Source organism: Eubalaena glacialis, chromosome 9 (genome assembly GCF_028564815.1).
Source record: "Eubalaena glacialis isolate mEubGla1 chromosome 9, mEubGla1.1.hap2.+ XY, whole genome shotgun sequence".
Lineage (NCBI taxonomy): Eukaryota > Metazoa > Chordata > Mammalia > Artiodactyla > Balaenidae > Eubalaena > Eubalaena glacialis.
Window position 1 is genome coordinate 7972484 of NC_083724.1, and position 25543 is coordinate 7998026.

The window sequence follows — 25543 nt, forward strand, 5'->3', positions numbered from 1 at the left end:
TGACTGAGCTGGGAAAAGGACCCGAGACTACTGGCTCCCATTCCAGCGCCCTTCCCTCCCTCCCATCAAAGCTCAGGAGGGCCCGAACCTTAGGCCTCAGCCAGCAGAGAACGTGCTGGCTGTGGGATCCTGGTGGGGCCCACACCGGATGTGTAACAGGGGCTGCGTCCAGCTCATGTCCGGTAGCTGCCTCCGAGGAGCTTCCGGTTTCACGGGGCAGGCAGAGGAGCAGAGTTCATTATCTTCTAGGTGCCCGATAAATGGTCACTCCACAAACCAGTCCACGGGGCTGAGCGGGCCTCAGAGAGCTGAGGGAAGGGTCCCCCCATGACATGGAGACCTCCAAAGGCTACTTTCTGTTATAGATTTATTTGATATTTGAACCGAGTCTACAAGTTCAGACCCACGTGTAACAGATTGCTTCATGGTTGTCAGAGGCTAGTGTGCATTATTTCTGAGGATTACATCCAATGACACGACGCAGAAAACACAAATGGACGAGTGCACATAATCATTAAGACGAGACGCTAAAACGTGCCTTAATGTCCAAGTGATCGATCTAAGGTGGGGACCCTTCTAAAGCGGGGACCCCGGTGACTGATCTAAAGTGAGCTGGCTTCCCGCCACCAGGCGCTGAGTGGGCTGCACATGCCAGGCGCCTGGGACAGAAACTGGAACCAGAACCTGGGGACCCTGCCCTCCCCGGCGGCAACCTCCTCACGCGGCCCCGCCTCCAAGTGTCCGTTGTGAAGGACCAGGTGGTGACAGGACTGACGTCAGCGGCTGAGGCCAGTAGTAGCACTGGGCAGACTCATGAGCGTGAGGTGGGAAAGCAAAGTCTGGGTGAGGGGGCTCCTCTGGGCTCCTTAACACGGCGACAAGGGATGGGGGTGGGGATGGAGCACCGTTCATCCGGGGATTAGCCAACCCGAGTCCCCTCCCTTCTTGGAAGCTCCGGAACATTCCCTTTGGCCAACAGTCACAGAAATGAGAGCCTGCCAAGATACATGGAGGAGAAAGAAAACAAGACACTAAAAACAAGACAAAACAATCCCCGCCCCAGGCGGGGAGAGGAACTACAGACTCCTGGACCAAGGTCACAGCAGATTCGGAAGACATCCTGCAGCCTGCACCCCGGGGGAAGGAAACACAATTCAGTGTCTTGCTGCTCTCCTCAAGGGGAACTTCTGTCCCACCCTGAGACCCCAACTCACTGGCCTTTAGTGTCCTTTTTTTTTTTTTTTAGTTTTTTCTTTTTAATACCCAAACCATCGATTTTCAAAGCTTAAAAAAATTTTTTTTTTTTTTTTTTTTTTACTTAAAAAAAAATCTAAACTGCTGCAGCAAACCCCAGGCCTGGCCTCTCCACCTGGTGGCCTGCTTTCCCACGGGCCGTGCCACCACAGCCCAGCCTGGCACCTCTGGGGTGACCGTCCCACAGCTGGTTCACCCTGGACCGCTCGGCTCAAGGCTGGGTGGGCCCTAAATGGTTTTGAAACCACCAAAAAAAGGAAAAGGGAAATGCAGCCCACCCTTCCTCAGACACCCCCCATTGGAACTGAACTTTCTTGGGAATGTATAAGTTATCTGGAGGGAGGGGGTGGGAGGCGGAGAAAATAAATACCAAGAACTAAGTAGGTGTCCCTGGACCTCTGGTGTCGCTAGGCCTCTGGGGCAGAGATGGCCTCCAGGGAGGAGGCCCTGATTGTCCAAATACTGTGCTCAGAGATGGACTACAGGCCTCTGATCTCCCCCTCAGGTGCCTGCCGCGGGGGGCATGAGTCTCGAGGAGAAAGGGGCCAGCCCCTCAGGTGCGGTCCTGTAGCCCAGCTCCTGCCCCGCCCCCACTGAGAGGCTGGGCTGGTCGTCAGTCAGGGGCTCCTGGGATCCTGGGCCTGAGGCCTCCCCAGAGGCCCCGCTGCTGGCTGTTCTGGGCAGCCCGTGCTCAGCGCCCGTGGGCGCTCAGGCCTGCTCCTTGTCAGCCCTCCAGAGCCGCTCCTTCACCTCGGGGGGCAGAGTGTTGAACAGGTCCTCCTCCACCACCAGGCCGCTGCGCTTGAGCAGAGGGCACTCGCCCAGCTCCACAGGCAGGCACTCCAGCCGGTTGCCCCGCAGCTCGATCTGGGTCAGGCTGGTCAGCTCGCCCACCCGTGAGGGCAGCGACTGCAGGACGTTGTTGCCCAGGTGCAGGGTCCGCAGCTTCCGGCACTGGAAGAGCTCCGGGGGCAGCGCCTCGATCTACAGGGAAGGAGCAGAGGGTGAAGTGAGGCGGGCGCACCTCGGACCTGGGCCTCTGGGCTTCCCTGCCCTGGGCACCAGCACCTTCTCTGATGCCCATTTCAGCTACCCCAGACCCCAGGGACCAACACAATCTGGGCCCAAGTCTGGCTAACTTTCCCCTGTTCTTTAGGTCTCAGCTCTGCAGTCACTTCCTCCAGGAAGCCTCCCTGACCTCCTGGTAACCTATGGCACCCATGTCCCCTGGACAGCACTGATCCCTTCCGTGGTGAAACTGCTTGATCTCCTGTCACCCCCAGACAGGGGGCTCTGAGAAGGCAGGGCTGGGTGTGCCGTGCTCCCCGCTGTCTCCCAGCGCCTGGCACCCCAGAAGCAAATCACAGTAGCCAGCTACTCCCAATTGCACCCCCTCCTCCACCACCCAGGGCTCACCAGAAGCCAGGCTGTTGGTCCTGCCTGGTTTAAGAACAATTTATGAAAGCAGAGCAGCCTGCTGAGAAAATTCTATACCCTTATAATTGTTGCTGAGAATTGGGGAGAACTCACCAATCACTTCCCCTTCCTGGGCCTCAGTTTCCTTACCTGTCAAGTCACAGGCTGATGGTGGGTGCGGGGAACCCAGTGTTGGCCCTTCAGAGCCCCCTCCTTCTGATTTTGCAAAATTTGAATAATGGGCAACACCCACATGCCACTTACTACAGGGCAGGTTCGCTCTGAGCGCTGATGCTATTAACTCACTGAACCCTCAGAACTACCTGTAAGTACTTTGTAAACACTCTTTCCATTTTACAGATGGGATAACTGAGGCCCTGAAGGAGCCAGCCTGCCTAAAGGTTCATAGCTGGAAAGTGGTGGAGCCAAGATTCGAACCTGGCTCAACAGTCCGTGCTCCAACTGTCCACACTGTTGGTGGTGCAGACTGGGTGGGGACCTGCCGTGTCTCCTGCCACACGGGAAGAACCCCATAAAAGCCAGCTTCCTCCCCGCCCTCCTGTGAGCTATCAGCTACAAACACGAGCTCTTACTGAGCCTATTTTCCTACAACCGCCTCCTTCAGATATGGTGGGCAGGAGGGACCCTTCCAGCAGGGCAGGAGCCAAGGGACTTGGGCCCGAGCCCATGTGAGGGTGACGGGGAGCTTGCTCTGTCACCGTCCCCATTTTCCCGCTGAGAAGGCAGAGGCCATGCCATGAGGGACACTGTGACCGTTTTAAAGGGGACTCCTGACCTGGGGCTCCAACGTGGCCCAGTGGTCAGGAATGGGGCAGAGGTAGCTTCCAGGTCAGCAGGGACATGAAGGTGAGAGGGCAGATGGGAAGCGGGCTCTGGCAGGACGGAGGGGCCAGAGCCTCCCAGAGACCCCACTGCGCCCGACACTGGCCTCCTCTGGTGACACATACAGTGGCCAGGGAGCGGGAGAGGCCGGACCAGCAGGTGGCAGAGCTGGGGCTCACATCGGAGCTCTCCCCCTGACACGTCCCCTCCCCGGAGCACCCCCCAGACCAGCAGCGAGCTCTTTCCAGGTGCACGGAGAGAAAAGAAGGTGCCTTCGGTGGGTCACTGCCCCACCCGGGCCACTCCTGTCCTTCCTCGTGAGGTGTGCTCGTGCGCTGAAGGTGTGAAGTCGTTTCCCGTCACCCCAATCCCGCCCTCTCCCACCTCCTCAGGGACCTCAACGGCTCCCCCATCAGCACTGGCTCCCCCTCAAGTCCACCTGGTCTTTGAAAAAAAGACAACCCTCCCAGGAGCCTCTCCAGGCTTCCCAACAAACCGTTTGGAAAGACGCCGTCTCTCTCCTCGGCCCGCCGTGATCTGGCTTCTGCCGCTGCCCACCCTGGAAGCTACCTGGCCAGAGCCACCAACGGTCACTCCTAATCCACTGGACATGCATCTGTTCTCCTTTCACCTGACTCCCCGTGGGCTTTGTGCCCACCCGCTCCTGCCTGGCCCTGCTCTTCGCCGTCCATGCCAAAGGCTCGAGCCAGACTCCCCTTCCTTCCATCCTTTCCCCCATGACCTCATCGAGGACCCATCTTCACCCAGGAGCCTGGGCGGATGACTCCCTGAGCTTCAGGCTGACTCAACCTGGTCCCTTGGATGTCCCAACATGGGACCTACGCTCTCCTCTCTGAAAACCTGTGCCTTGTCCCACACCTGGCCTCAATGACCCTCCAGCTACCCAGGCAGCCAGGTGAGAAACCTCGAGTCACGTCGGAGCTCTCTCTCCCCACATCCAATCCCGCTCACGTCCTGTGGATTCCACCCCCGAAGTCTCCCCCACATCCGTCCGTCCCGCCATCCCTGGCAGCCTTTGCCAGTCCAGGCCTCGCCCCCGCCTGACAGCTGCCCACGGGCTTTCTATCGGCTCTTGACCTCTCATCTTGCCCCACCCCCAATACCCTCGAGTTGCAGCAGGAGCGAGCTCTCTAAATTCCAAGGCAGCATATTCCTTCGTCGCTCAGTCAATGGGAATTCGGTGAACGCTTTGCTCCACGTCAGGCACTGGACGAAAGAGCCAAGGTCCTTGTTGTCAGAGGGTCAAGGGAAGGGATGTGAGACAGATTATCTGAAACCAAGTGGGAAGAACAGGATGCTCCTCAAGCCCTGGCCTCAGGGGAAAGTCCAAATTCCAGGGGCTCAGCTCACCGCTCCTCCCCCTGGGCTCTCAGTTCCCTGTGGACAGAGCCTCCTAGACTCTCCCTTTCCTCTTCACCTGGCTAACTCCTCCTTGTCCTGCAGGGCCAGGTGAGATGTCCCCTCCTCCAGGAGGCCCGCCTGCCCTGGGTTAAGTCCGGGTTGAGGCCACTCCTCTGTGCCCCAGCTTAGTCTCGTCCACTGTGCTAACTGCTGGTTGCCTGTCTTTCCCTGAGAGGTGAGCTCAGGATGGGCAGCCGGGGGCTTGTTTGTTCCTAGGTCCCCAGCTCCCTGCTCCACACTAGGAGCGCTCAAAAAACATTCACCAAATCAATGACCCAATGAATAACCAAACCAGTGGACGCCCACTTATCGAGCTATTCGTTAACATGAGTTTAAACCTAAGAAAACAGAGGCCGAGGGCCTGAGCCGGGCCACACTCACCCCTGCCTGTCCACTCACACATAGCCCATAGCCCGGGGTGGCTCACAAGGAACCGCCAGGCCCAGAGGGAGGAAGGGGGGGCGGGGCTCCTGCCTAAAGGGAGGAGCCTGACTAGGACTGGCCCAAGTGAACTTCTTTCCCTACAAAGGCCTCTGGCATTCCAGCGGGTGGGGACAGGACATGATTAAGCACTGTGCTGAACTGGGTGTCAGAGGGTCTCCTGCCTTGGGACAGCGTGCCTGCCCCCAGCTCTTCCTGAGGGGTGACCTCAGCCAACAGGCATGACCTGGCAGCCAGGCCTGGGGTGAGGAGCTGGGGGTGGGGACAGGTCGGGAATCCCACCCTCCACCCTCCACTGGCTGGGAAGGCCCCATCAAGACCTGGTGCCCACACAGCTCCCGGGACAGAGCGGGCACCACGAGGGGTCCTTGGGATGCCCAAGTCAGCCCCAACTCCAGGGGCAATCTGGCCCCGCACTGTGCTCTGGGGGAGCCACCTGGTCCCCCTCAACATGCTAAAGGAGGTGTGTGTTTGTCCTATGCTCCCCAAATGGGGCTTCTCCCCAGGAGGCCAATTTTCCTGACCGGTGGGCCTGTCCCAGGCCCTGGAGGCGGATTCTCCAGAGTGAAGCAGCCTGGGATCTGACCTTCACCCCTGTACGTTCTCACACATGCACACAGGTATAATTTGAGGGAGGGAGAAAGGATTTGTCAAAATCTCTGTGGTTTACAGGGAGAGAGGCTTAGGGAAGACGGGAGGGGTTCTGGTGGTCAGAGGTCTGGGGTGCCTGGACCCTCCAATCTGGGTGATGCTGGAGAAGGCACGTCCTTTCCTAGAACGGGGCATTTCAGGGGCTGCCTGCCTCCAGGCTGCTGGAGAGAGCTCCTGCCGGAAGGACTCACAGGATGCCGGGAGCAGGGTGCCCAGCGCAGGGTGGACACAGAGCAGGAGCTCCTTAAACCCACGGGGCGGCTTCATGCTGCTGCCGGCAACAGAGGCGCAGAGGTGCTGGCTGGATTGGATCTCCCTCAGCATCCCAGCCCCCGGCCACGGGCTTCCATCACCCCCCAGCCCCACTGCGAGAGTGTCCACCCTGATACCACCCTCCTCACTGCAAGAGGGTTTCCACTCAGAGTAGGAACAAACCGGGAAGACGTTCTTTCCAATATCAACCTCCCTGCAGGGCCCCAGCAGGGGTGGGCAGGGCAGGGGGAGCTCCCCCCAGCAGCTGTGGCTTTGTTTCCACGGCAGAGGCCAGGCCACAAAGCCACAGGACCACCTGCCCTCAACCCCCACCTGCCTGCTTCCGCGGAGGGGCCCTTGGGTGGGGGGCTTGTCCAGATAGGCAAGGGGCTGGTGCACAGGAGCCGCCAGAGGTCTCGATCGTCTCCCGGGCGTGACCTCCAGTACCGCGGGCTCACAACGGTTTGCACAATTTCCTCTCCAGAAAGGCAAGTGGTAACAAACCAGCCCCAGCTAGGCCCAACTCTGCCCTCTGCCACCCTCAAAACGCAGAGGGGAAAGGGTGTGAGTGGCGCTGGGAGTTGCACCAGTCACCCACAAAGTTTCTGTCCCTGTGGGCCCATCCTGGGCTCCAAATCTGGTCCAGGACAAGCTGAGAAAGACACTGCAAGCTCCAGGCTAAGTCCCACCTCCCACGACCGAGCTCTGAGAGAGCAGGGCAGGCCGTGGACCTCCTGCCCGTGCACATCACTGCCTTCGAGGAACCCGCCCAAGGCCACCTCGACCACACCATCCCTCCTGGCATGTCCACGTTCTGCGGCAGAGACGGCCTCCCAACCCCACAGATTCTGATTCAGCAGGTCTGGTCCGGGGCCTGGGAATCTGTATTTTCACCCAGCTCCTCCCAGGGGGGCCTGGGAACCACAGCTGAAGACTCCACACTCAGGAGCACCCCCGCCACGGGCCACTCACCCGGTTGGCCGTGACGGCCAGGTTCTGGAGGTTCTGCAGGAGGCCGATGTCAGCGGGGAGGAAGGTCAGGTTGTTGTGGCTGAGGTCCAGGTAGCGCAGCTTGCGGCAGTAGAAGAGCTGCGTGGGGATCTTCTCGATCTTGTTGCGGTTCAGGTAGAGGCGCTCGAGGTTGGTGAGGTTGCCGATCTGGATGGGGATGTAGGCGATGTGGTTGTACCACAGCTTAAGGCAGGTGAGGCGGTGCAGGTGCTGGAAGCTGATGATCTCCTCGATGGTCTTGAGGTTGTTGTCCTTGAGGTCGATCTCCTGCAGGTTGTGGAGGCTGAAGATGGAGTGGGGGATCCGCTCCAGGTCGCAGCGGATCAGCTCCAGCTCCGTCAGGTTGGCCATCTTCTTGAGGCTGTTGAGGACGATGAGCTTGGTGCCCTCGTTGTTGATGGACAGCTTCTGCAGGTGCACGCCCACGTCCGTGACCACCTGCGGCAGCTTGCTCAGGTTGCTCTTGAGCCGCAGCACCTTGAGCCGCTTGAGCTCGCGCAGCCCGTCGATGACGATGTAGCGGTTGTTCTCCGCGCTCAGGTTGCCTGTCAGGTGCAGCTCCTCCAGCGTCTTCAGGCTGTAGATCCACAGCGGGATCTCCTTGATGTCCGTGAACTTGATGTGCAGCGCCCGCAGGTTCTCGCGCAGGAAGGCCAGGGCGGGTGCCTCGATCTTGGCGGCCGTGTGGTACAGCCACAGCTCCTTGAGGCCCGTGAGCTGCGCGATGCTGGGCGGGATGGTCACGTCGGGGATCAGCTCCAGCTTCAGCACCTCCAGCTCCACCAGGTCGAACACGGTGTCGGGGATGCCGCTGAGCATGAACAGGTGCAGCTCCAGCTTGTCCTGCGCGTTCTTGGTGAGCCGCTGCCGCAGTTTGTCCAGCGTCCACTCGTTGTTGAGGTTCAGCTGCCGCAGCTTGTTCTCACTCACCTCCGACAGGAAGACGGCAAAGCGCTTGGAGTAGAGCGGGTCGTACTGGTCGATGAGGTGCAGCATGAAGGCGAAGTCGTTCTTGACATCGGGGATGTCGCTGTAGCTGCTCTCCTCGCGGATGGACTCGAATGAGTACTTCTTGAGGGAGCGCCGGAGCATCCACCAGAGCGTGTACATGCAGATGAGGCCATAGAAGATGACCAGGCTGATGTAGAAGGATGCCAGGATCTTGAAGAGCGTGGCCAGGGGGTGGGCGCACCGGTACGTGCGGTAGCCCGTCAGGCTCTCGATGTCCACGGTGCAGTCCACGTCGAACTTGATGTTGTGCACGTAGTAGACGGTGTAGCAGATGATGAGGATGAATTTGATCACCTTGATGATGGTCTGCCGCATGTAGAGACGGTACACGATGTCCCCCTCCTCCACGTGGGTCCGGAACTTCTTCACCTTCTCGAACAGCGCCTTGGCCTGCTCCCCCTCCTTCTTGTCCAGCACGCCCGTCTCCGAGCGGTCCACGATGCCCTGCTCGATCCGAGACTTGGTTCGCTGCAGCATGGGCACGGTGGCCTCCACGTCCTCGCTGACCGTCGACGACTTCTTGTCCGTGGAGCCGTTCATCTTGCTGAAGGCCGGCTTGGGGTCGCTCTCCTCCACCACCGTCTCCGACAGGGCTCGCGTGGTCCAGGGCGAGTCGAAGCACTTGAGCAGGATGGACACAAAATGCTCCAGCTTCGAGCTGGTGCGAGGGAACTTGAACCAGAAGTTGCTGCAGGCCAGGAAGATGAGTGTGTGCAGAAGCACCAGGTAGGGGAAGTACTTGGCGAACCAGTGCAGGCGGTTCTCGTAGCACACGGCGTCCACATAGTTGTACTGGTGCCGGTCCAGGTCATACTTGATGCCTGTGGGGCCAGCATCGGGGGTCGGCAAGATGGTGGAGTTGGGGTAGCGGGGCTCTGGGCCGGGGGCCGCCCAGCCCCGGAACGAGTCGTTGCAGGAGTCCTTGGTGACCCACTTACACGGCAGGCAGATCATCTTGTCCTGGGTGACCTGCAGTGTGCCGCCAAAAACCGCGATCATCAGCATGACGATGGAGATGTAGTCGGTGAACACATCCCACCACGGCTTCAGGATCCGGTACGCTGGCTGCGTGTCCGCAAAGTAGCGGAGCTCTGTCACCGGAATCATGGTTCAACCTGAAAGGGACCCACGGGAGGGGGTTACTGCAGGGTGGCCTGGCTTTCTGAGACCCGGGGGTCAGGGGCAGGAGACAGTGGACCCACTGTCCAAAATTCTACCTCAAGTCTAGCTGTGAGTCACACTAGCTGGGCAACACTCATGGGCCAGCCCACGGATCGGCCTCTGCCCAGGAACCATATGGTCACCAGGTGGCTGGGAAACCACCAGAGGGAAGGCAGGCAGCCTCCCCATTCCACAGACAGGAAGGCTGAGCACTGAGATCCAGGCCACGCTGACAGACTGCGAAAGCAGCCTCACAGGGACCCCCACGTTTCAGCAGGAGCATTCCTGAATTCCTGTCTAGACTCCATCCTGTTAATGATCAGACCAACCAGAGGGGCTAGTTGAAAACTTCCAGTTCACTCGGAACCAGCTGCCACGAAGCTGCGCCACTGGTCCGAAGAGATTTATTCAAAGTGTGAGAAAAGCCAAATGCAGAAGAGGGGGCTTAGTATGAACTCACTTTTTTTTTTTGGCTGCGCCGCGCAGTATGTGGGATCTCAGTTCCCTGTCCAGGGACCAAACCCGTGCCCCCTGCAGTGGAAGCCCAGATTCCTAAACACTGGGCTGCTGGGGAAGTCCCTAAATACCTGTGTTTTGACAAATGGGTCTGTTTCTGTTGGGAGAGGCACAAGGGTGCCCAGGTTATGGGACGGGGCCACATTATTTTGATTACCTATAATATTAATAGTGACAATAGTAACAAATACTTCACAAAACAGGGCCTCCCTGCAAACACCAGATGCTTCCCATCTCATCTTCCTCGGGCACGCCGGGACGGGTGAGGACAGGAGGAAAGCAGACCTAGACCCCTTGAGGGAATAGGGGTGCTCAGCAGAGAACGTGCGCCAGGCACCGGGCTGGCCCTTACCATGGAATCCTCCTCGTGGGGTCCCTTTGACATCCAGATGCAGGGTCTATCTTTGGCCCCATTTCACAGATGGGACGACTAAGGCTCAGGGGAGTCACCTGCCCAACGTCACTCTACTACTCAGGGCCAGAGCCGAGATCCAACCCAGGCCTGTCCCTCCACCTCCCCACTCGGGTTCTCACCACTGCACAGGCTCGCTGCCCACCTGCCCAAGGCCCCACGCAGGGCAGGGCCGAGAGACGGAGCCCGGGAGTCCAGCTTCCCTGCCCCCCCCGGGGTTCCCAGAGCTCAGGTCCCCGCAGGGCCAGCAGACAACACCACCTGCCCTGAGCCGGCGGCTCCAGCCCAGGGGTCAGCCCTCCTGGTGAGGCCGGGACTCACAGGCCAGGGTGAGAGCCTGCCCCACAGGAAGGCCCGGGCCCCCTAATGACCAGCTGGCTCCTCACACCACCCACACTCCTGGGCAAGCAGCCGTCCAGGGGAGGGTCTGCTGAATCACGCAGCCGGCCCCCAGCTGAAAGACACCCCGACACTCCTCCCTCCCTTCCTGGCTCCCCGAGTCCAGATCCAGGCAGGCGCCCAAAGATCGGGGACCGGAAGGTAGGAGGGGCCAGGACAGAGGGCCCAAGAATGTGCAACAGCCTGCCCCTGGAGAGTCCGGGATGAGACTGCCAGGGCAGGATGCCAGACGCTGGGGGTGGGGGCGGCGGATGGCCAGGCAGGATGTGGTGGCAACCTCACTGCTGGGGGGGAGTGGGCGTGTCACGTACTGGAGAGCACTCAGCCTCTCACGGTGAGGAGCTGTCTCCGGGCCCTGCTGTCCCGGGGCTTTGCTTATGTCGCCTTCCTAACTCCTTCTGGGTCTGAGATGGGAACCGTCCACAGCTCCGTCACAGGTGAGGGACCCTGAGGCTCCAAGAGGTGGGAGACAGTCCCATCCACCGAGCGTGGCTGGCTCCTCCCGCCCCCTGGCCCCCAAACACCTGTCCCGAAGCACGTTCTAAGCTCTCCGTTCAGCCCTTGGCCCGTTCCTCTGTGGGTAACAAATGTGACCACTAAAAGGCCCCTGCCCCAGGGGGCTCTCGGGCCAGTGTGAGCATGTGGGGAGGGGTGGGAGAGACGGAGGAGTGTCCAAATAACTAGACTCGAGTCAGGGCAGGGGGCAGCCATGGCTATGGCAGGAGAGATGGATGCCACCTCCCTGCTGAGAAGGGCTTCGTGCAGGGGATGGTCCTGTGCTGGTCCCCGAGGCTGCCGGTGCCTCCGCAGCCCAGGCCTGCGCCCATGCCACTGTGCCGAGGAGGCCTCAGAGGTTCAGAGGGGCAGAGCCAGGGGCCCAGGTCACACAGCTTAGAAGGGCAGGCCCGGCCTCGTGTGGGGGACCTGTCTGGGAGGGGTCACCCTTTAGCTGCACCGTGTTTCTGCCTCACCTCTGCCACCAACTCACTGTGGGACTCTGGACAAGTCACTGCCCCTCTCTGACGGCGTTTTGGGGGAAATCTGGAAAGAAGGTGCAGGCGCCAAAGCCCAGGCTTTAGTCCCCAGGGTGCCAGGGACTGCGCCTTCCCCACGACTGGCCCCCAAGAGGAGACGGCCAGGTGGTCGGGGCAGCCCCTCTGGAGTGGAGGTGACGGGGGGGAGCCAGCAGCCGAAAGCATGTGACCTGTGTGCAGGCCGGGGCTCTGCTGCTGCCTTGGCCTCGGGCAGGGTCCTCTCTGGCTCTCAGCCTCAGGTTCTTCACAAATGCCAGGGGCAGATTCCTCGCAGGGCTGCCCGGAAGAGCCCAGGGGACTCCATGCTTCTAAAGCACAGGACAGAGTAGGGCAGCAGGCAGTCTGCACTGGTGTCATCAAGCTTCAACCTTTCCTCCAGATGCTGCTGGAGGACAAGGGTCTACCGCACACAACAGGTGCTCAATAAAGGTATCAAGAGAGCGCCTGAGGAGGGATGGGGAAGAAGTGGGGCGGGGAAGGGCGGGGCCTGGGTGGTGGGTGGTGCCAAAGCTTCAGATGGGCGGGGCAAGGGAGGAAGCTGAGGCAGCTTTGGGCCCCCTCCCAGTTCCTGCCCAACCCTGAGGGCCCTGGGGGGAACAGCTCCTGTTCTGAGAATGAGGGCCCAGCCCAGAATCCTCAGGAGCCCAAGAGGTGCACACTGTTTTGGTACCCTTTCTTTTTTTCTCACAACAGTTTTATTGTGGTAAAATACACAAAATATAAAATTTACAATTTTAACCATTTTTAGTGTTTTAACCATAACACTTCAGTGGCATTCAGTATGTTCACTTTGTTGCGCAAGCATCACCAACCATCCATCTCCAGAATTCTTTTCATCTTGCAAAACTGAAACTCTGTCCCCACTGAACACGACTCCCCATTCCCACCTCCCCAGCCCCTGGCAACCACCATTTTCCTTTCTATCTCTATGAATTTGACTACTCTAGGTATCTCATATAAGTAGAATTGTACAATATTTGTCTTTTTGTGACTGGCTTCTCTCACTTAATATACTGTCCTCAAGGTTCATCTAAGTCTTAGCAGGTGCCAGAATTTCCTTCCTTTTCTAGGCTGAATAATATTCCTCATGCCCATTTTACAGATACGGAAACTGAGGCTTGGGGAGAGAAGTCACGTGCCCAACTTCACACTGCCTGTCAGGGATTAGAGGCCACCTTCAAACCCAGTTCTGGGGTGGAGCGCTGACAAGCAGCACTTCCAGGAAGCCATTCAGATGGAGCAGATCCCAGCTGACAGCTGCCCCAGGGCACACCTGGGGGTGGTCAGGAAAGCACCATAAGGGAAAAGGGGCCTTTTTTCCTAGTTACGGAAAGTTCCCTTTTCAGGAAGTTTCCTGTAGGCAGTGCATTCATCCCTTCCCTGCACTGAGGCCTCCGGTCCTCCGCAGCCAGGACTGCCCCTAACAGAGGTGTGCAACAGCTTCTCTCCCGGGGCCTCAGTTTCCCCGTCAGGAAGGGAAGAGAGAATCTGTCATGGATGTGCCCACATTTTGTATAAGGTGGTCAAGGTACCAAGGGGCACGTGATCCAGGCCTCCGCCCACCCTGACACCTCCCTTCCCACTGGCACCACCACAGACACTCCCTGGTCCTGGCAGTCCCTGCCTACAGCCAGCAGGGAGGGAGAGGCGCCTCCAGCAGCCAAGACTTGGTTACCCATCCATAAAATGCACATGGTAACAGATGCCCTGCCAAGCTCTCAGGACTATCAGGAAGTCACAGGAGTGAGGTTTCCCCGACAGCCTGTGGGGGGGATCTCAGGAAAGTGGAGAGCAAGGAAGAACGGTGATGGGAGCTTGGAGGGAGAGGGCCAGCCGGGACAGCCTGGGCTCTGCCACTCAGCAATGGAGTGACGCTGGGCAGATGACTTCACCTCTCTAAGCCTTATGCCCCCCATCTGTGGAATGAGGCTAAGACAGATGCAGACCTGGCCCCCGACAGCAATCCTGACTTCAACAGACAGTCGACGGGTAGATGAAAAGAGCGCAGAACCTGAGCACGAAGGAAGGAAATGGAAGAAGGAAAAGCACCCAAGACGCCTGCCCTGACACCTGGCAAAGGGGCAGAGTTAGGTGGGGCCAGGCACAAAGGAGGTGGGCAGGAAGCAGATCCTGGTCCCTTAAAGAAGCCTCTAGAATACAACAGGGCCTTTTCAGCAGAATAAAGGAGCTCTGTATGTAATGCCATTTTGGAAAAAAGCGAGATCCAGAATAATAAATAAATACAATCCCATGCTGATAAACCCTGACCAACTTGGGGAACGGCTCCCTCTTAGAGTGGGAATAGGAGGCAGGATGAAAGGAAACTGGAATTTTTTACCAGCATGCCTTACCTTTGTGATTGAAAAGTAGTACAGAATTTAAAATAAATAGAGCCTAGAAGAAAAGAAAGAAAAAAATAAGCTCTCAGGTGGAGAGTTCAGGTGTTCTTTTGTGGCTCTCAGAGGGCAGTCTCCGGAGGGTGATGGGGAGTCGGGTGGAGTCGGGTCAGATCAGGTCTCTGCCCCAAGAGATGGAGAATCTGGAGAGGATCCTGAACAGAGGGCAAAGATTAAAGGGCTGAAATCGAGGTGGATGAGAAAGACAAAAAGGCCCCGTGCCCTGCTGTCCTCTGAGCTCCCGTCCAGCTAACCCTCCTTCTTCCAGAACAGATGCATTGTTTAAAGCTACAGACTGTGCCCGCCTGGAGGTCAGGGCTTGACACCCATCAGTGAGGTGGGGTTCACCCTGGCTGTACCAGGCAAAGCTCATGGGCAAGAGACCACCAAGGGGTGGGGATGGGGGCAGACAGGGAGCCCTACAGGATGGGGACCACTCCAGATTCATCCCAGTCTCTGTGTAGAGCCCGGAATACCGAAAGTGGAGTAAAGGTTTGCTGAACTGGGCTGAGCCAGGAGGGAGAGGAAGTAGGAGGGAGGTTGGCAATTGTCAGGGAAAGACTCTAGGACAAAGGTTTAGTCACAGGAACGTTCATCACGGTGTTATTTATACCCCAGGAAAATTGGAAACAATCCAGATGCCTGTTACTGGGTGATTGGTTAAATACCTATTAAATGATCAGATGATGGAATACTATGAAATAATGAAAACAAGTTAGAGCAAAACACTTGATGACATGACAAAATATGTTAAATGCAAAAAGTAGGTAACAAAACTGTGAGAGAGTAATAAGCCTCCTGCAATAACTTAGATGTATATTTGAAAAATATTGGCGGTGAGATTAGCCTGCTGTTTATAATCTTTTTTCACCCCAAACTTACCTCTATTTTCTATTATAAGCATATGTTACTCAGGTAATTAAGAAAAAAGATTTTAAAAAATCAAGATTCCAAAGGATCAAGAATAGCTAAAACAATTCAGAAGACTAACGTGGGAGGAGACTTACTATAAAGCTCTAGGAATTCAGCCAGTGTGGTACTGATATGGGGATGGATGGATGCACCAGAGGACTGGAAGAGTGAGCCTAGAAACAGACCCCGAAATTTCTGGAAACTTAGATATGACAGTGTCGGCTATGCAGGTTCGGGGGAAAAAATGGGTGTCCATGAAAAGAGTTGGCTTAGTTACTCATATGAAAACAGCATAGCCCCATCTACCTCCTTACAGGAAAATACATACCAATGAGTTAAAGACCTAAGGTAAAACTTGAAAATGTTTAAAGGAAAATCTAAGAGACCATCTCGATGTCTTTAAGACAGGGAAGGATTTCTTATCACAAAGAATACAAATCCTTACAGGAAGAGATTGACCTATTGATCACATTAAAGTTAAAATGCATGCACATCGAAGGACATAATAATAAACAAATTAAAAGAACCCACAGACCTGGAGGAGATATTTGCAATAGGTATAACTACCAAAGGATTAATATCCAGAACAAATATAGAACTGCTACAAATATATGAAAAAGACAATCCAACAGGCAAAAAATGGCAAAACATACGGCTAGACAATTCACGGGAAAAAAATACAAAAGGAAATTCATGGATGAAACAATTCTTAATCTCATTACTAATCGGGGAATGCAAATTAAGACAGTCACATGCCATTTCGCTCCCTTGCGATTGACAAAAATGTTGAATTCTTAAATGAGGAGATAGAATGTATGTATGCATCCTCCAACGGAGCAATTTCGCTCCTAGGTAAAGATCTTAGAGAGTCACTTTACACATACGCATGAAGCCACAGACAATAATGATCACTCCAGAGTTGTTCCTAATAGCAAAAAATCAACAACCTAGATGTCCATCAACAGGAGAAAGTATAAATTGCTCTAAGCATCCGGTGAAATGCTAAAGCAGTAAAGTTAGTGAACTTTAGCTACACATATCAACATAGACAGACCCCAAAACAATGCTGAACCCAAAAACAAGCTATAGAATGATACACAACTTATATAAGGTTTTCTGTAATGTACATATCCAAGTGTAGTGAAGGTATAAACACATGCATGGGGGCTTCCCTGGTGGCGCAGTGGTTAAGAATCCGCCTGCCAAGGCAGGGGACACGGGTTCGAGCTCCGGTCCGGGAAGATCCCACATGTCGCGGAGCAACTAAGCCCATGTGCCACAACTACTGAGCCTGTGCTCCAGAGCCCGCGAGCCACAACTACTGAGCCCGTGTGCCACAACTACTGAAGCCCTCGCACCTAGAGCCCGTGCTCCGCAACCAGAGAAGCCAAACGCAATGAGAAGCCCCCGCACCACAACGAAGAGTAGCCCCCGCTCGCCGCAACTAGAGAAAGCCCGTGCATAGCAACGAGGACCCAACACAGCCAAAAATAAATAAACACATGCTTGGAGAGCCCCAAAACGAAGATGCTAATTTCATCTAGAGAGGGAAGAAAATGGGATTGGGGAAGAGGCTTAAATTGTGCCTGAAATGATTTGAGACAGGGAGAGAGAGAAGGGGGTGTGTGGGGGGGGGGGATTGGGGAAGAGGCTTAAATTGTGCCTGAAATGATTTGAGACAGGGAGAGAGAGAAGGGTGTGTGTGTGGGGGGGGGGGATTGGGGAAGAGGCTTAAATTGTGCCTGAAATGATTTGAGACAGGGAGAGAGAGAAGGGGGTGTGTGTGTGTGTGTGTGTGTGTGTGGGATTGGGGAAGAGGCTTAAATTGTGCCTGAAATGATTTGAGACAGGGAGAGAGAGAAGGGTGTGTGTGTGTGTGTGTGTGTGGGATTGGGGAAGAGGCTTAAATTGTGCCTGAAATGATTTGAGACAGGGAGAGAGAGAAGGGGGTGTGTGTGTGTGTGTGTGTGGGATTGGGGAAGAGGCTTAAATTGTGCCTGAAATGATTTGAGACAGGGAGAGAGAGAAGGGTGTGTGTGTGTGTGTGTGTGTGTGGGATTGGGGAAGAGGCTTAAATTGTGCCTGAAATGATTTGAGACGGGGAGAGAGAGAAGGGTGTGTGTGTGTGGGGGGGGGGGGGATTGGGGAAGAGGCTTAAATTGTGCCTGAAATGATTTGAGACAGGGAGAGAGAGAAGGGTGTGTGTGTGTGTGTGTGTGTGTGTGTGTGTGCGCGCGCGCGCGCATCTGAAGCAATTATTGCCAAACATGAAAGTCGAACAAAGCTGAGTCCTGGGTACAAAGATATCTGCTCTAGTTTTATAACGTTCGTGTGTGCTTAAACTATTTCATACAAAATTTACCGGAACAAGCACCTGTTTCTACTCCTCCTGGCCGCTCCTCTCTCTGGTCCTCACACCTGCTGGGCTCAGCCGGAGGCAGCCTCTACTAGATGATCACCAGGGCAGCAGATTCAGCTCCTCCTTCCAACCGGCCTGCTCCTGGCTGGCGCAGTGGCACCTGCGGCCTTTGAGGACACTGCAGCATGCAGCATCACCCCTGCCCGGTCCTGCCCTGCCCCAGGGAGATGCAGAACCGCGCAGGACGCAGCTAGACCCTTCCCACTGTGCAGCGCACGCAGCTGCAGAGAAGCGGGACCAGGTTCCTGCGGCAGAACTAGGGCAACCCAGAGAGCCCCTCTCCTCCCCATGGCGGCAGGCAGACCTCGGCGAGTGTGAAGAGCAATAGCTTTAGAACTGGGGAGACGTGGATTCAAATCCAGCTCGAGCATGAAATAATTCCATGACTCCAGGCAAATTATTTAGCCCAAGCCTCTGTTTTTGCAACTTTAAAATAAGAACAGTGCTACCTACCTCATAGATCTGTATACAGTGACCCAAAAGATGTCCAAGAGATATAAAGTAATAATAAAATAAAAGATGTTGACCAGCATATAAAATATATGATATATCATGCATGATAAAACAATATAAAATGTCACAAAACAACAAATACTTCATGATTCCAGTATGTGGTACCTAAATTTGCCACCTTTGTGAGTAGAAAAAAATACTTGGGAAAAAAACAAAACACTCCCTCACCATGTGGTTTCTAAATATTGTAAAAGAGTTTACGAGAAGTACCTGCCACCTATCATGTAAGAAAAAGGTTAGCTTGCCCCTGCCTGCCCTACCCAGGTAACAAACACGCTTCGACAGGGCACAGGGAAGCAACACCTCAGGGTGGGTGAGCTCAGACCCCGGGAAGAATGACTTTTCTTTTCTAAGCCACAGTTTCTTCACCTGTAAAATGGGAATATTACAGTACCTCAGAGGCTTATTGTGAGAATTAAAAATAACATAATGCACATATTATGGGACAACCCAAGGCCTGGCACAGAGGAAGGTGCACTATACTTATCCCAACCCACATGCCATTGCAGAAACCCACCCAGAATTTAGTGGGGGAAGACACCCAGGAGAGCGCTGAGCCACAAGCACAAATACCTCCAAGCTTCCCCAAGGCCCCCAGGACCTCCCAGGACTCAGAGACCACACTCAATGGCCTTGAACTTCTGGAGCCCAGGCTCAGGACCCCAGGACAGGACAGAGACAGACAGCTGGCGAGCGGTTCGCAGAACCACCCCTTAGGTGTCCAGCCTGGTCCACGTTGTTGATTTCCTCCTGAAGCTTCTCACAGATGGGGAAAGAAGTCAAAGAAATGACACGCTGCCCCCTTGGGCGACCACCCAAGCACGCTCCACCCCCATGCTGGCCTGCAGAGATTTGGCTTTCACACCTGAGCCCCGGCAGGCAGGCCAGGCTGTGGGTAAACAGGGCACAGAGAGCCTTTTGTTATAGCCCAAATAGAGAGGCTGGGAAAACTTCCCAGGCGGGAGGGAGGGGAGGCAGGAGGCTTGCGCCCCTCACCCCTCCTCTCGCCCCTCCTCGTATCTTGGGGAGGCTGTCCCTCCAAGGCTCTCCCAGGGAAGGGGGAAGGGCCACCCCCAAGAGGCCGGAGGAAGACACTGGGTCACGGGTCTTGTCCTGGGAGTGCTCTGGGCCTGTGAATCTGCTCCTCGGTCAGCACCCTGGGGCCTCCTCTGCTCCCAGAGCAGGAGGGGAGGAGAGGGCCCGCTCTGGTGCACACGGCCCGCACCCGCCCCAGCACAGGCACTGCCCTGGAGGTCCCCACACCCAGCCAGGGAGAGTTGGCAGCTGCGGGCTAGGGGCACCACCTGGCTCCATGCACCCTGCGTAGAAGGGCACACCCTCACTTTCCGGGGAAAGAAGAGGGGAGCCGCCCAGGGTGGGAGGGGGGAGGGAACAAGTTTCAGTTCCAAACTCCTCTCCGTGTGGGCTGGGCCTCCCAAACAGGTTGGTCCTCATGCTCCTCGTGCAAACCTGCAAGGGTACCGGCGGCCTCCGGTGTGGGGGGGGGCGGGGTGCGAAGGGTCACAGGTGAAGGACACCCACCTGGGGCTTCCCTCAATGGCTCCCCGAGGCAAGCACTCAGAGGCAGCAGGCCAGGCCTGAGGCTCAGGCCGTCCCCTCACCCCACCAGGCTGGCGTGCTACTGACATGAGCTCCGGGTCACTGACGCGGACTGCGGGCCAGCATTGCGCCTGGCACTTCCTGGGCCTTGGCCCCCAATTTCCAGGAACGCAGGTACGGCGGCTCCCCACTTCACCAGCATGTGACCTTGGGAAAGTCACTTCCCTCCCAGGGCTCTGGTTTCCTCATCCATGAAGTGGCCGCTGAGTCTATTCCTGGTAGGGCGGTGGTGAGGACTGAACGAGGCGGTCCATAGAAAGCTTTTGGCTCAGGGCCTACCACGTAGTAAGACTCTGCTTAAGTCAGCTGCTGTTACCATCACGGAAGGTTTTATCAGTCCCTTTAGGGGTGTGAAATCTGAGGCCCAGAGAGGTTAACTGACCTGCCCAAGGCCACACAGCTAGAAGAAGATGGTGGGGAAGATCACCCAGGTCTGCCTTTCCATTGTGCCCACCTGTCGCAAAGGCCAGCAGGTCTCCTGGACCTACCTGGGCACCCAGACCCTGGAAATGCTTCCTGGGACAAGACCCCCATTTCCGGAGGGGTACATGGAATCAAGGTCTCTGCAGGGAACTCTAGCAGGCCATACTCAGGAAACTTTGGGAGGGAGCCCAGCTCTGGGTTTGAGCCCGGAAGCCAGGTGCTGGGTCTGGGCCCACGGGGGGCAGAAGGGCCTTGAAGACAGGCCTTGATCTGCTTTGAACACCAGCGCCGCTTTCCTAGACAGCGTACGAAAAGTGGGCAGGAGCACCCAAGGGAGGCCGCAGACTCATCTGCTGAGATCCAAGGGGATTGGGACCAAGGGGGCCTGGCCGAGGGTAAGCCGTCTGTTGCCTGGCTCTCTGGGCTGGTGGGGGGCTGCCCCCGGGGATCCTGACCCAGGGCACCAGCCGGGAGATGTGACAGAAGGATTCCTATGCCGCCCCACCCGGTCGGCACGTTTGCCAACAGGCCAACTCTGCCGGCGGCATGAGGTTGGCAGTGGCGCCGCTGAGGGTGCCCAGGTGCCACGTGAGAGCCATGGAATTTTACAGCCACTTCTACTCCAGTGGAACACGGCTCCCGGCATGAGGCTGTATCGCAGTGTCTATTTAATTTTGAGGTTTTAAGTCCTCAAGAGACAGTTAAACAAAGAACTTTTTACGAGATGTGAGATGCAGTAGAAACGGGTCGGGAAAGCGCACAGGGAGATGTTTGTGGCTGGGTGTAAAAGCTGTTCTAGAGACCTCATCCGCTCGCACATACACACTGAAATCCAGGGCCTGAGGGAGCCCAGCCCCGCCTCCACACCAAGGGCGAGCCTTCTGGCGGCAGCTGGGGGGGACCGGCGCCGACAGTCGCCCTGGTCAGTGTTGGCCGGCACAGTCGGCAGACCCCCAGCCTCACGACGGCCTGTGGAGTGTCTTCAGAGTGCAGGTTCCTGGGCCCACCCCCCAACTCGGACTCTGGAGGCCTGCGGTGATGGGTCCAGGGGAACCAGCATTTTGAACAAGCTCTCGGGCGACTCTGAAGCACCCTGAAGCCCGAGAACCTAGAGAAAGAGACAAACGGAAGGTGGGGTAGAAAGAGCACAGGCCGCCAAGGCAAACAGACCCGGGTTCGCGTCCCGGCTCTGCCACCTTAACTGTACGACTTGGGGTGGGAGCCCTCGTGCCTCGAGCCCTGGTCTCCTCGCCTGTAAAAGTAACACAACCTCACGCAGGAGGCGGTGGCGGGCAAGATGGCAAACTTCACAGTGACCGGCGCGCCGCCTGGGCTCGGACCGCAGCCACCGTGGACGTGAAGGCTCTGCTGCTGGAAGGAGGGCAAGCAGAGCATCGTCCACCGAGAGGCCAGCTCCCGGGCTCCCACAGGAAGCGGCCCCAAGTGGCCTGTGCCGGAAGGAAAAAGACTCCAGGAAAGACTGGGAGAAAGAAACGGGAGAGGGAGAGGGTCCGGACGGAGAGCTGAACACCGCCAGCCGAGGGACGCGTCTCTGCACAGACCTCACTCCCAGGGTGGTCCCTGCCGAGCCAGGCTGCCAGGCCGGGGGTTCCTCCTGCCGAAACCCGGCCTGAGGTGTCTACGCCCCAGCAGAGCATCTTTAGACCCAGGTCCCAGGGCAGCCCCCCCCGTCCCCCCACCCCATCGCCTCACCTGTCCACCCTCAAGGCTAAAATCTGAGAGGAGCATCCAGGGGGACCAAGATCGGGCCGTCCACCAGGACAGCCAGGTGAACGGACTCAGGGCCAGGCTCAGGCCAACGCAACACAGCAGCCCCTGCCTCAGGCAGACAGAGGAGGGCCAAAACCCGGAGGCCAAAACCTCTCAGGCTGGCCCACGCCATTCCTCCCTGGCACAGAGGAGGAATTCTGATCTCAGATAAGTAGGACCTGCTGCTTCCTGCTCATCACTGGCCAGAGACCTCGGCTCAGGCTTCCCCTCTAGCGGGGGGAGGTAAGAGCTCCTCAAAACCAACAGGAAACTCCTACAGGGCAGGGCTGGGGTTTGCTGACCTTGTCCCAGTAAACAGGATAGTCAACAAAATCACACATCAGGCACTTCCCACCCCCGTCTGCTGCTGAAAATGCCCTGACAAACAGCTCAAAAACCCCAGAATGGGGAGACAGGGGAGCAGTGGGGGTGGGAGGAACGGGAGCACGTCGGGACCTTTTGACAGGACTCACCCACAGCTCTACCCTCGCCTGGGGAAGAGGTCCAGGGCGGACCATTAAATGAAACAAGAGCAAGCCGCAAACCAGCAGCTCTAACAGGACTTGGTTTTAGGAAAATAAGCAAATGGTAAAAATACATGTGGGAGAACCTACCCCTCCTCACTCAAATCTCTGGAGATAGAGATCAAGGAAGACTCTCACTTTCTACATGACATTAAAATCAAGACATTATAGGGACTTCCCTGGTGGTGCAGTGGTTAAGAATCCACCTGCCAATGCAGGGGACACGGGTTTGATCCCTGGTCCGGGAAGATCCCACATGCCTCGGAGCAACTAAGCCCGTGCGCCACAACTACTGAGCCTGCGCTCTAGAGCCCGCGAGCCACAACTACTGAGCCCATGCACCACAACTACTGAAGCCCGTGCGCCTAGAGGCCATGCTCCGCAACAAGAGAAGCCACCGCAATGAGAAGCCCACGCACCGCAACGAAGAGTAGCCCCTGCTCGCCACAACTAGAGAAAGCCCACATGCAGCAACGAAGACCCAATGCAGCCGCCAAAAAAAAAAGCCTAGATGGGAGAGGTGGAGGCAGGGAGCCCTCGGACACAGAACAAAGGACCCCAGCCCAGGATTCCAGGACCTGGCTCAGGTCCCACATCCCTGCCTTCTTCCCGATGAGTTTGGGCAAGTTGCTTCCTCCCTCTGAGCCCCAGTTTCCACGTCTGTAAACGGGGGATCAAGGCCACTCCCTGAGCTTCCGCAAATGACCAAAGAAATCACTGATAAGGTTTGTTTTACAAATTATTAAGCAGCTTATACATACACCTGCTATGATTAGGGAACACGTTCTAGGACACCCTGTGCCACCTTCCCTATATCAACATATTTAATCTTCAAAATACCCTAAAGGGAGGCAAGGTGCTAATATTATCCTCTTTCCATAGATGAGGAAACTGAGGCTCAGAGAGGTACAGTGACTGGCCCACAATCACTTGTCGAGCATGTGACAGCTGGGACTCAAACCCAGGTCTGACTACAAAGTCTGGGTCCTAACCAGTGCACGCTCCTGCCTTTGGGAACTGTTTTCCAAAGCACAGGCCAAGGAACCCCCGTCCCCAAAGACATCCACGTGATCAAATGAGTGTGGGGAAACACGACTTGCTAGCTCCCTCTCAGAGACTCGCCATGCTCTCAGTGAGCTCTGAGACATCCTTCAAGGCTCTGAGAAGTCCTGCAGCACAGACTACGACAAGGTATTGTTCCCGGAGTCACCTGACCACTGTGACCAAAGAAACTGGTGTTCCACAGAACACACCTCAGGAAACGTGGTCACGAGACGGCATGAACAACCACCAAGAGTGACAAAAACCAGGGGTTCGCCATACAAGTTCACGCCAGCCTGACCATGGCAGCCACGTGCTACTCAGCTGGTCACTGAGTCAGGAGAAGGAGGAAGAATTCTGTTTTCTGGCACCTCTGCCCTAGAAGCCCAGGCCTTCCAGCGAGAAGAGCAAAGGGCTGCAGGGACAGAGACACCACCCTTTGCCCTCCAGGCACCTGCTTGGGCCATGGCTGGCCTGGAGGGTGGGGGCCCAGTCCTTACCCTGCAGATGGCTCTGCTATCTGCGAGTTGGCTGTCGGTGCTGAGGCTGGCCCACGTCTGTCTGGGCAGGGTCCTGGCATTCCTTTTGCTCCATGGAAGCTGCCTCCCTACAAGGAAGCAAGAGCTACAGTCAGCAGGGACGTGTGTGACTATCAGCGTTACCTGCTGTGCTGCCGACAGTTTCGGAGCCCCTGCTCGGTGCAGGGCCTGGGCTGGGCTCTGGGGTGATGACAGAGAATCAGATAGTCTGCGGGGGATATGCCAAGGCAACAATTACAACTGGCTCTTGAGAGCCCGGGGCTCTGCTGGGGGGAGCCCGGGCCCTATGGGAACGTGGAAGAAGCACTAGACCTAGACTAGTAGGGTCAGGGAAGGCTCCCCAGAAAGGGTGTTGCCTGAGCTGACTGCTGGGGAAGAGTGGGAGTTGGAGAGAGAGCATTCCAGGGAGAAGGACCAGCACATTTGCCTGGAGGGGAGAGAACACGACATCTAGAGCCTGCTGAGTGGTCCTGGCTGGATCTAGGACTGGAGGCGGGAAGTGGCGAGAGGTGATCTACAGCAGGGTGAGCTGGATCCAGGCAGAGACACACCCTCAACCCAGACACATGAGTTCGACTCAAACACAAAACCCAACCATCATCTATAGTCAAGAAGCATTTAGTGAGCATCTACTACATGCCAGGCACTCTGCTCAGAACTGTTCACAGGAGCGAACCAGACAAGATAGGAGGGTGGGGAGAGAAGTGTGGTCAGGCTACAGCAGGGTAGGGGGAGTATTTAAACCAGCCAGGCACTGGGAGTGTGGCCCAGCCATCAAGGAAGGCCAAAGGACAAGGAGGAGTTAGCAGGAAGGGGGGCGGGGAGGCGTGGTTACACAGACAAAGGGATTGTGGAGCCTTTCAGCTGTTTACACCACTGAACATTTATCACACCTACTCAGTTCTAGGCACTGTGCTAGGAGGAAAGAAGCAGGAGATAGTCTCCAGCCTCACAGGGAGACAGTCAATAACCCGGCAATCCCACACAGAGTGATGGCAGCTAGACAGTGAAGCACCTGGGTCTATAAAGGCACAGAAGCCATGGGAGCCAGCCTCTACCCCTACCCCTACCCTCCTTGGCAAAGAGAGGGATACCCACTGAGGCTGGAAAAGCCAGTCACTTGCCCATGACAGAGGCAGGCCCAGAACTCAGGCCTCTGGACTCACTGGCACTGATTCTTCCAACCCTTCCTCTTCCAGGAAACACACGTTGACCACCCCCTACACATTCACCCACAGCTAATGCCTCTTTCCTCTGGGCTGCCTCTGTAATATTTCTAGTATTATGCTGGCCACTGTATCAACGTATTCCCGTCTGCCTCTCCTCCCAGACTGTAGCCAGGGACTGTGTTCTTGTAGCACCATTCCTGGCCCAGACCAGGCACTTACCAAAGGATGGTTGAATGAATGAATGAATGAATGAGTCAAGGGATGGAGAGATGGTGTGCTGGGCTCCAGGGCCCCACATCCAACCCATCGGACTCCCCGTGAAAGCCTGTGAAAACCCAGAATCACCTCCACTCTCAGGAGAGTCAGGAACCAGGCCGATCCCTTCGCTCCAACT

At 56.5% G+C, this 25543-nt stretch overlaps 1 protein-coding gene across 1 annotated transcript; it reads right to left on the bottom strand.

Moving 5' to 3' along the window:
* Window positions 1–350: 350 nt before the first annotated feature.
* On the bottom strand, window positions 351–24029 carry LRRC8A (leucine rich repeat containing 8 VRAC subunit A). The gene is made up of 3 exons (XM_061199800.1): window positions 23942–24029; window positions 7252–9416; window positions 351–2238 (listed from the first exon to the last, which is right to left on the bottom strand). The coding sequence occupies exons 2-3, from the start codon at window positions 9406–9408 to the stop codon at window positions 1963–1965; spliced, it is 2433 nt and encodes an 810-aa protein (XP_061055783.1). The 5' UTR covers window positions 9409–9416; window positions 23942–24029; the 3' UTR covers window positions 351–1962.
* Between the last annotated feature and the right edge of the window lie 1514 nt (window positions 24030–25543).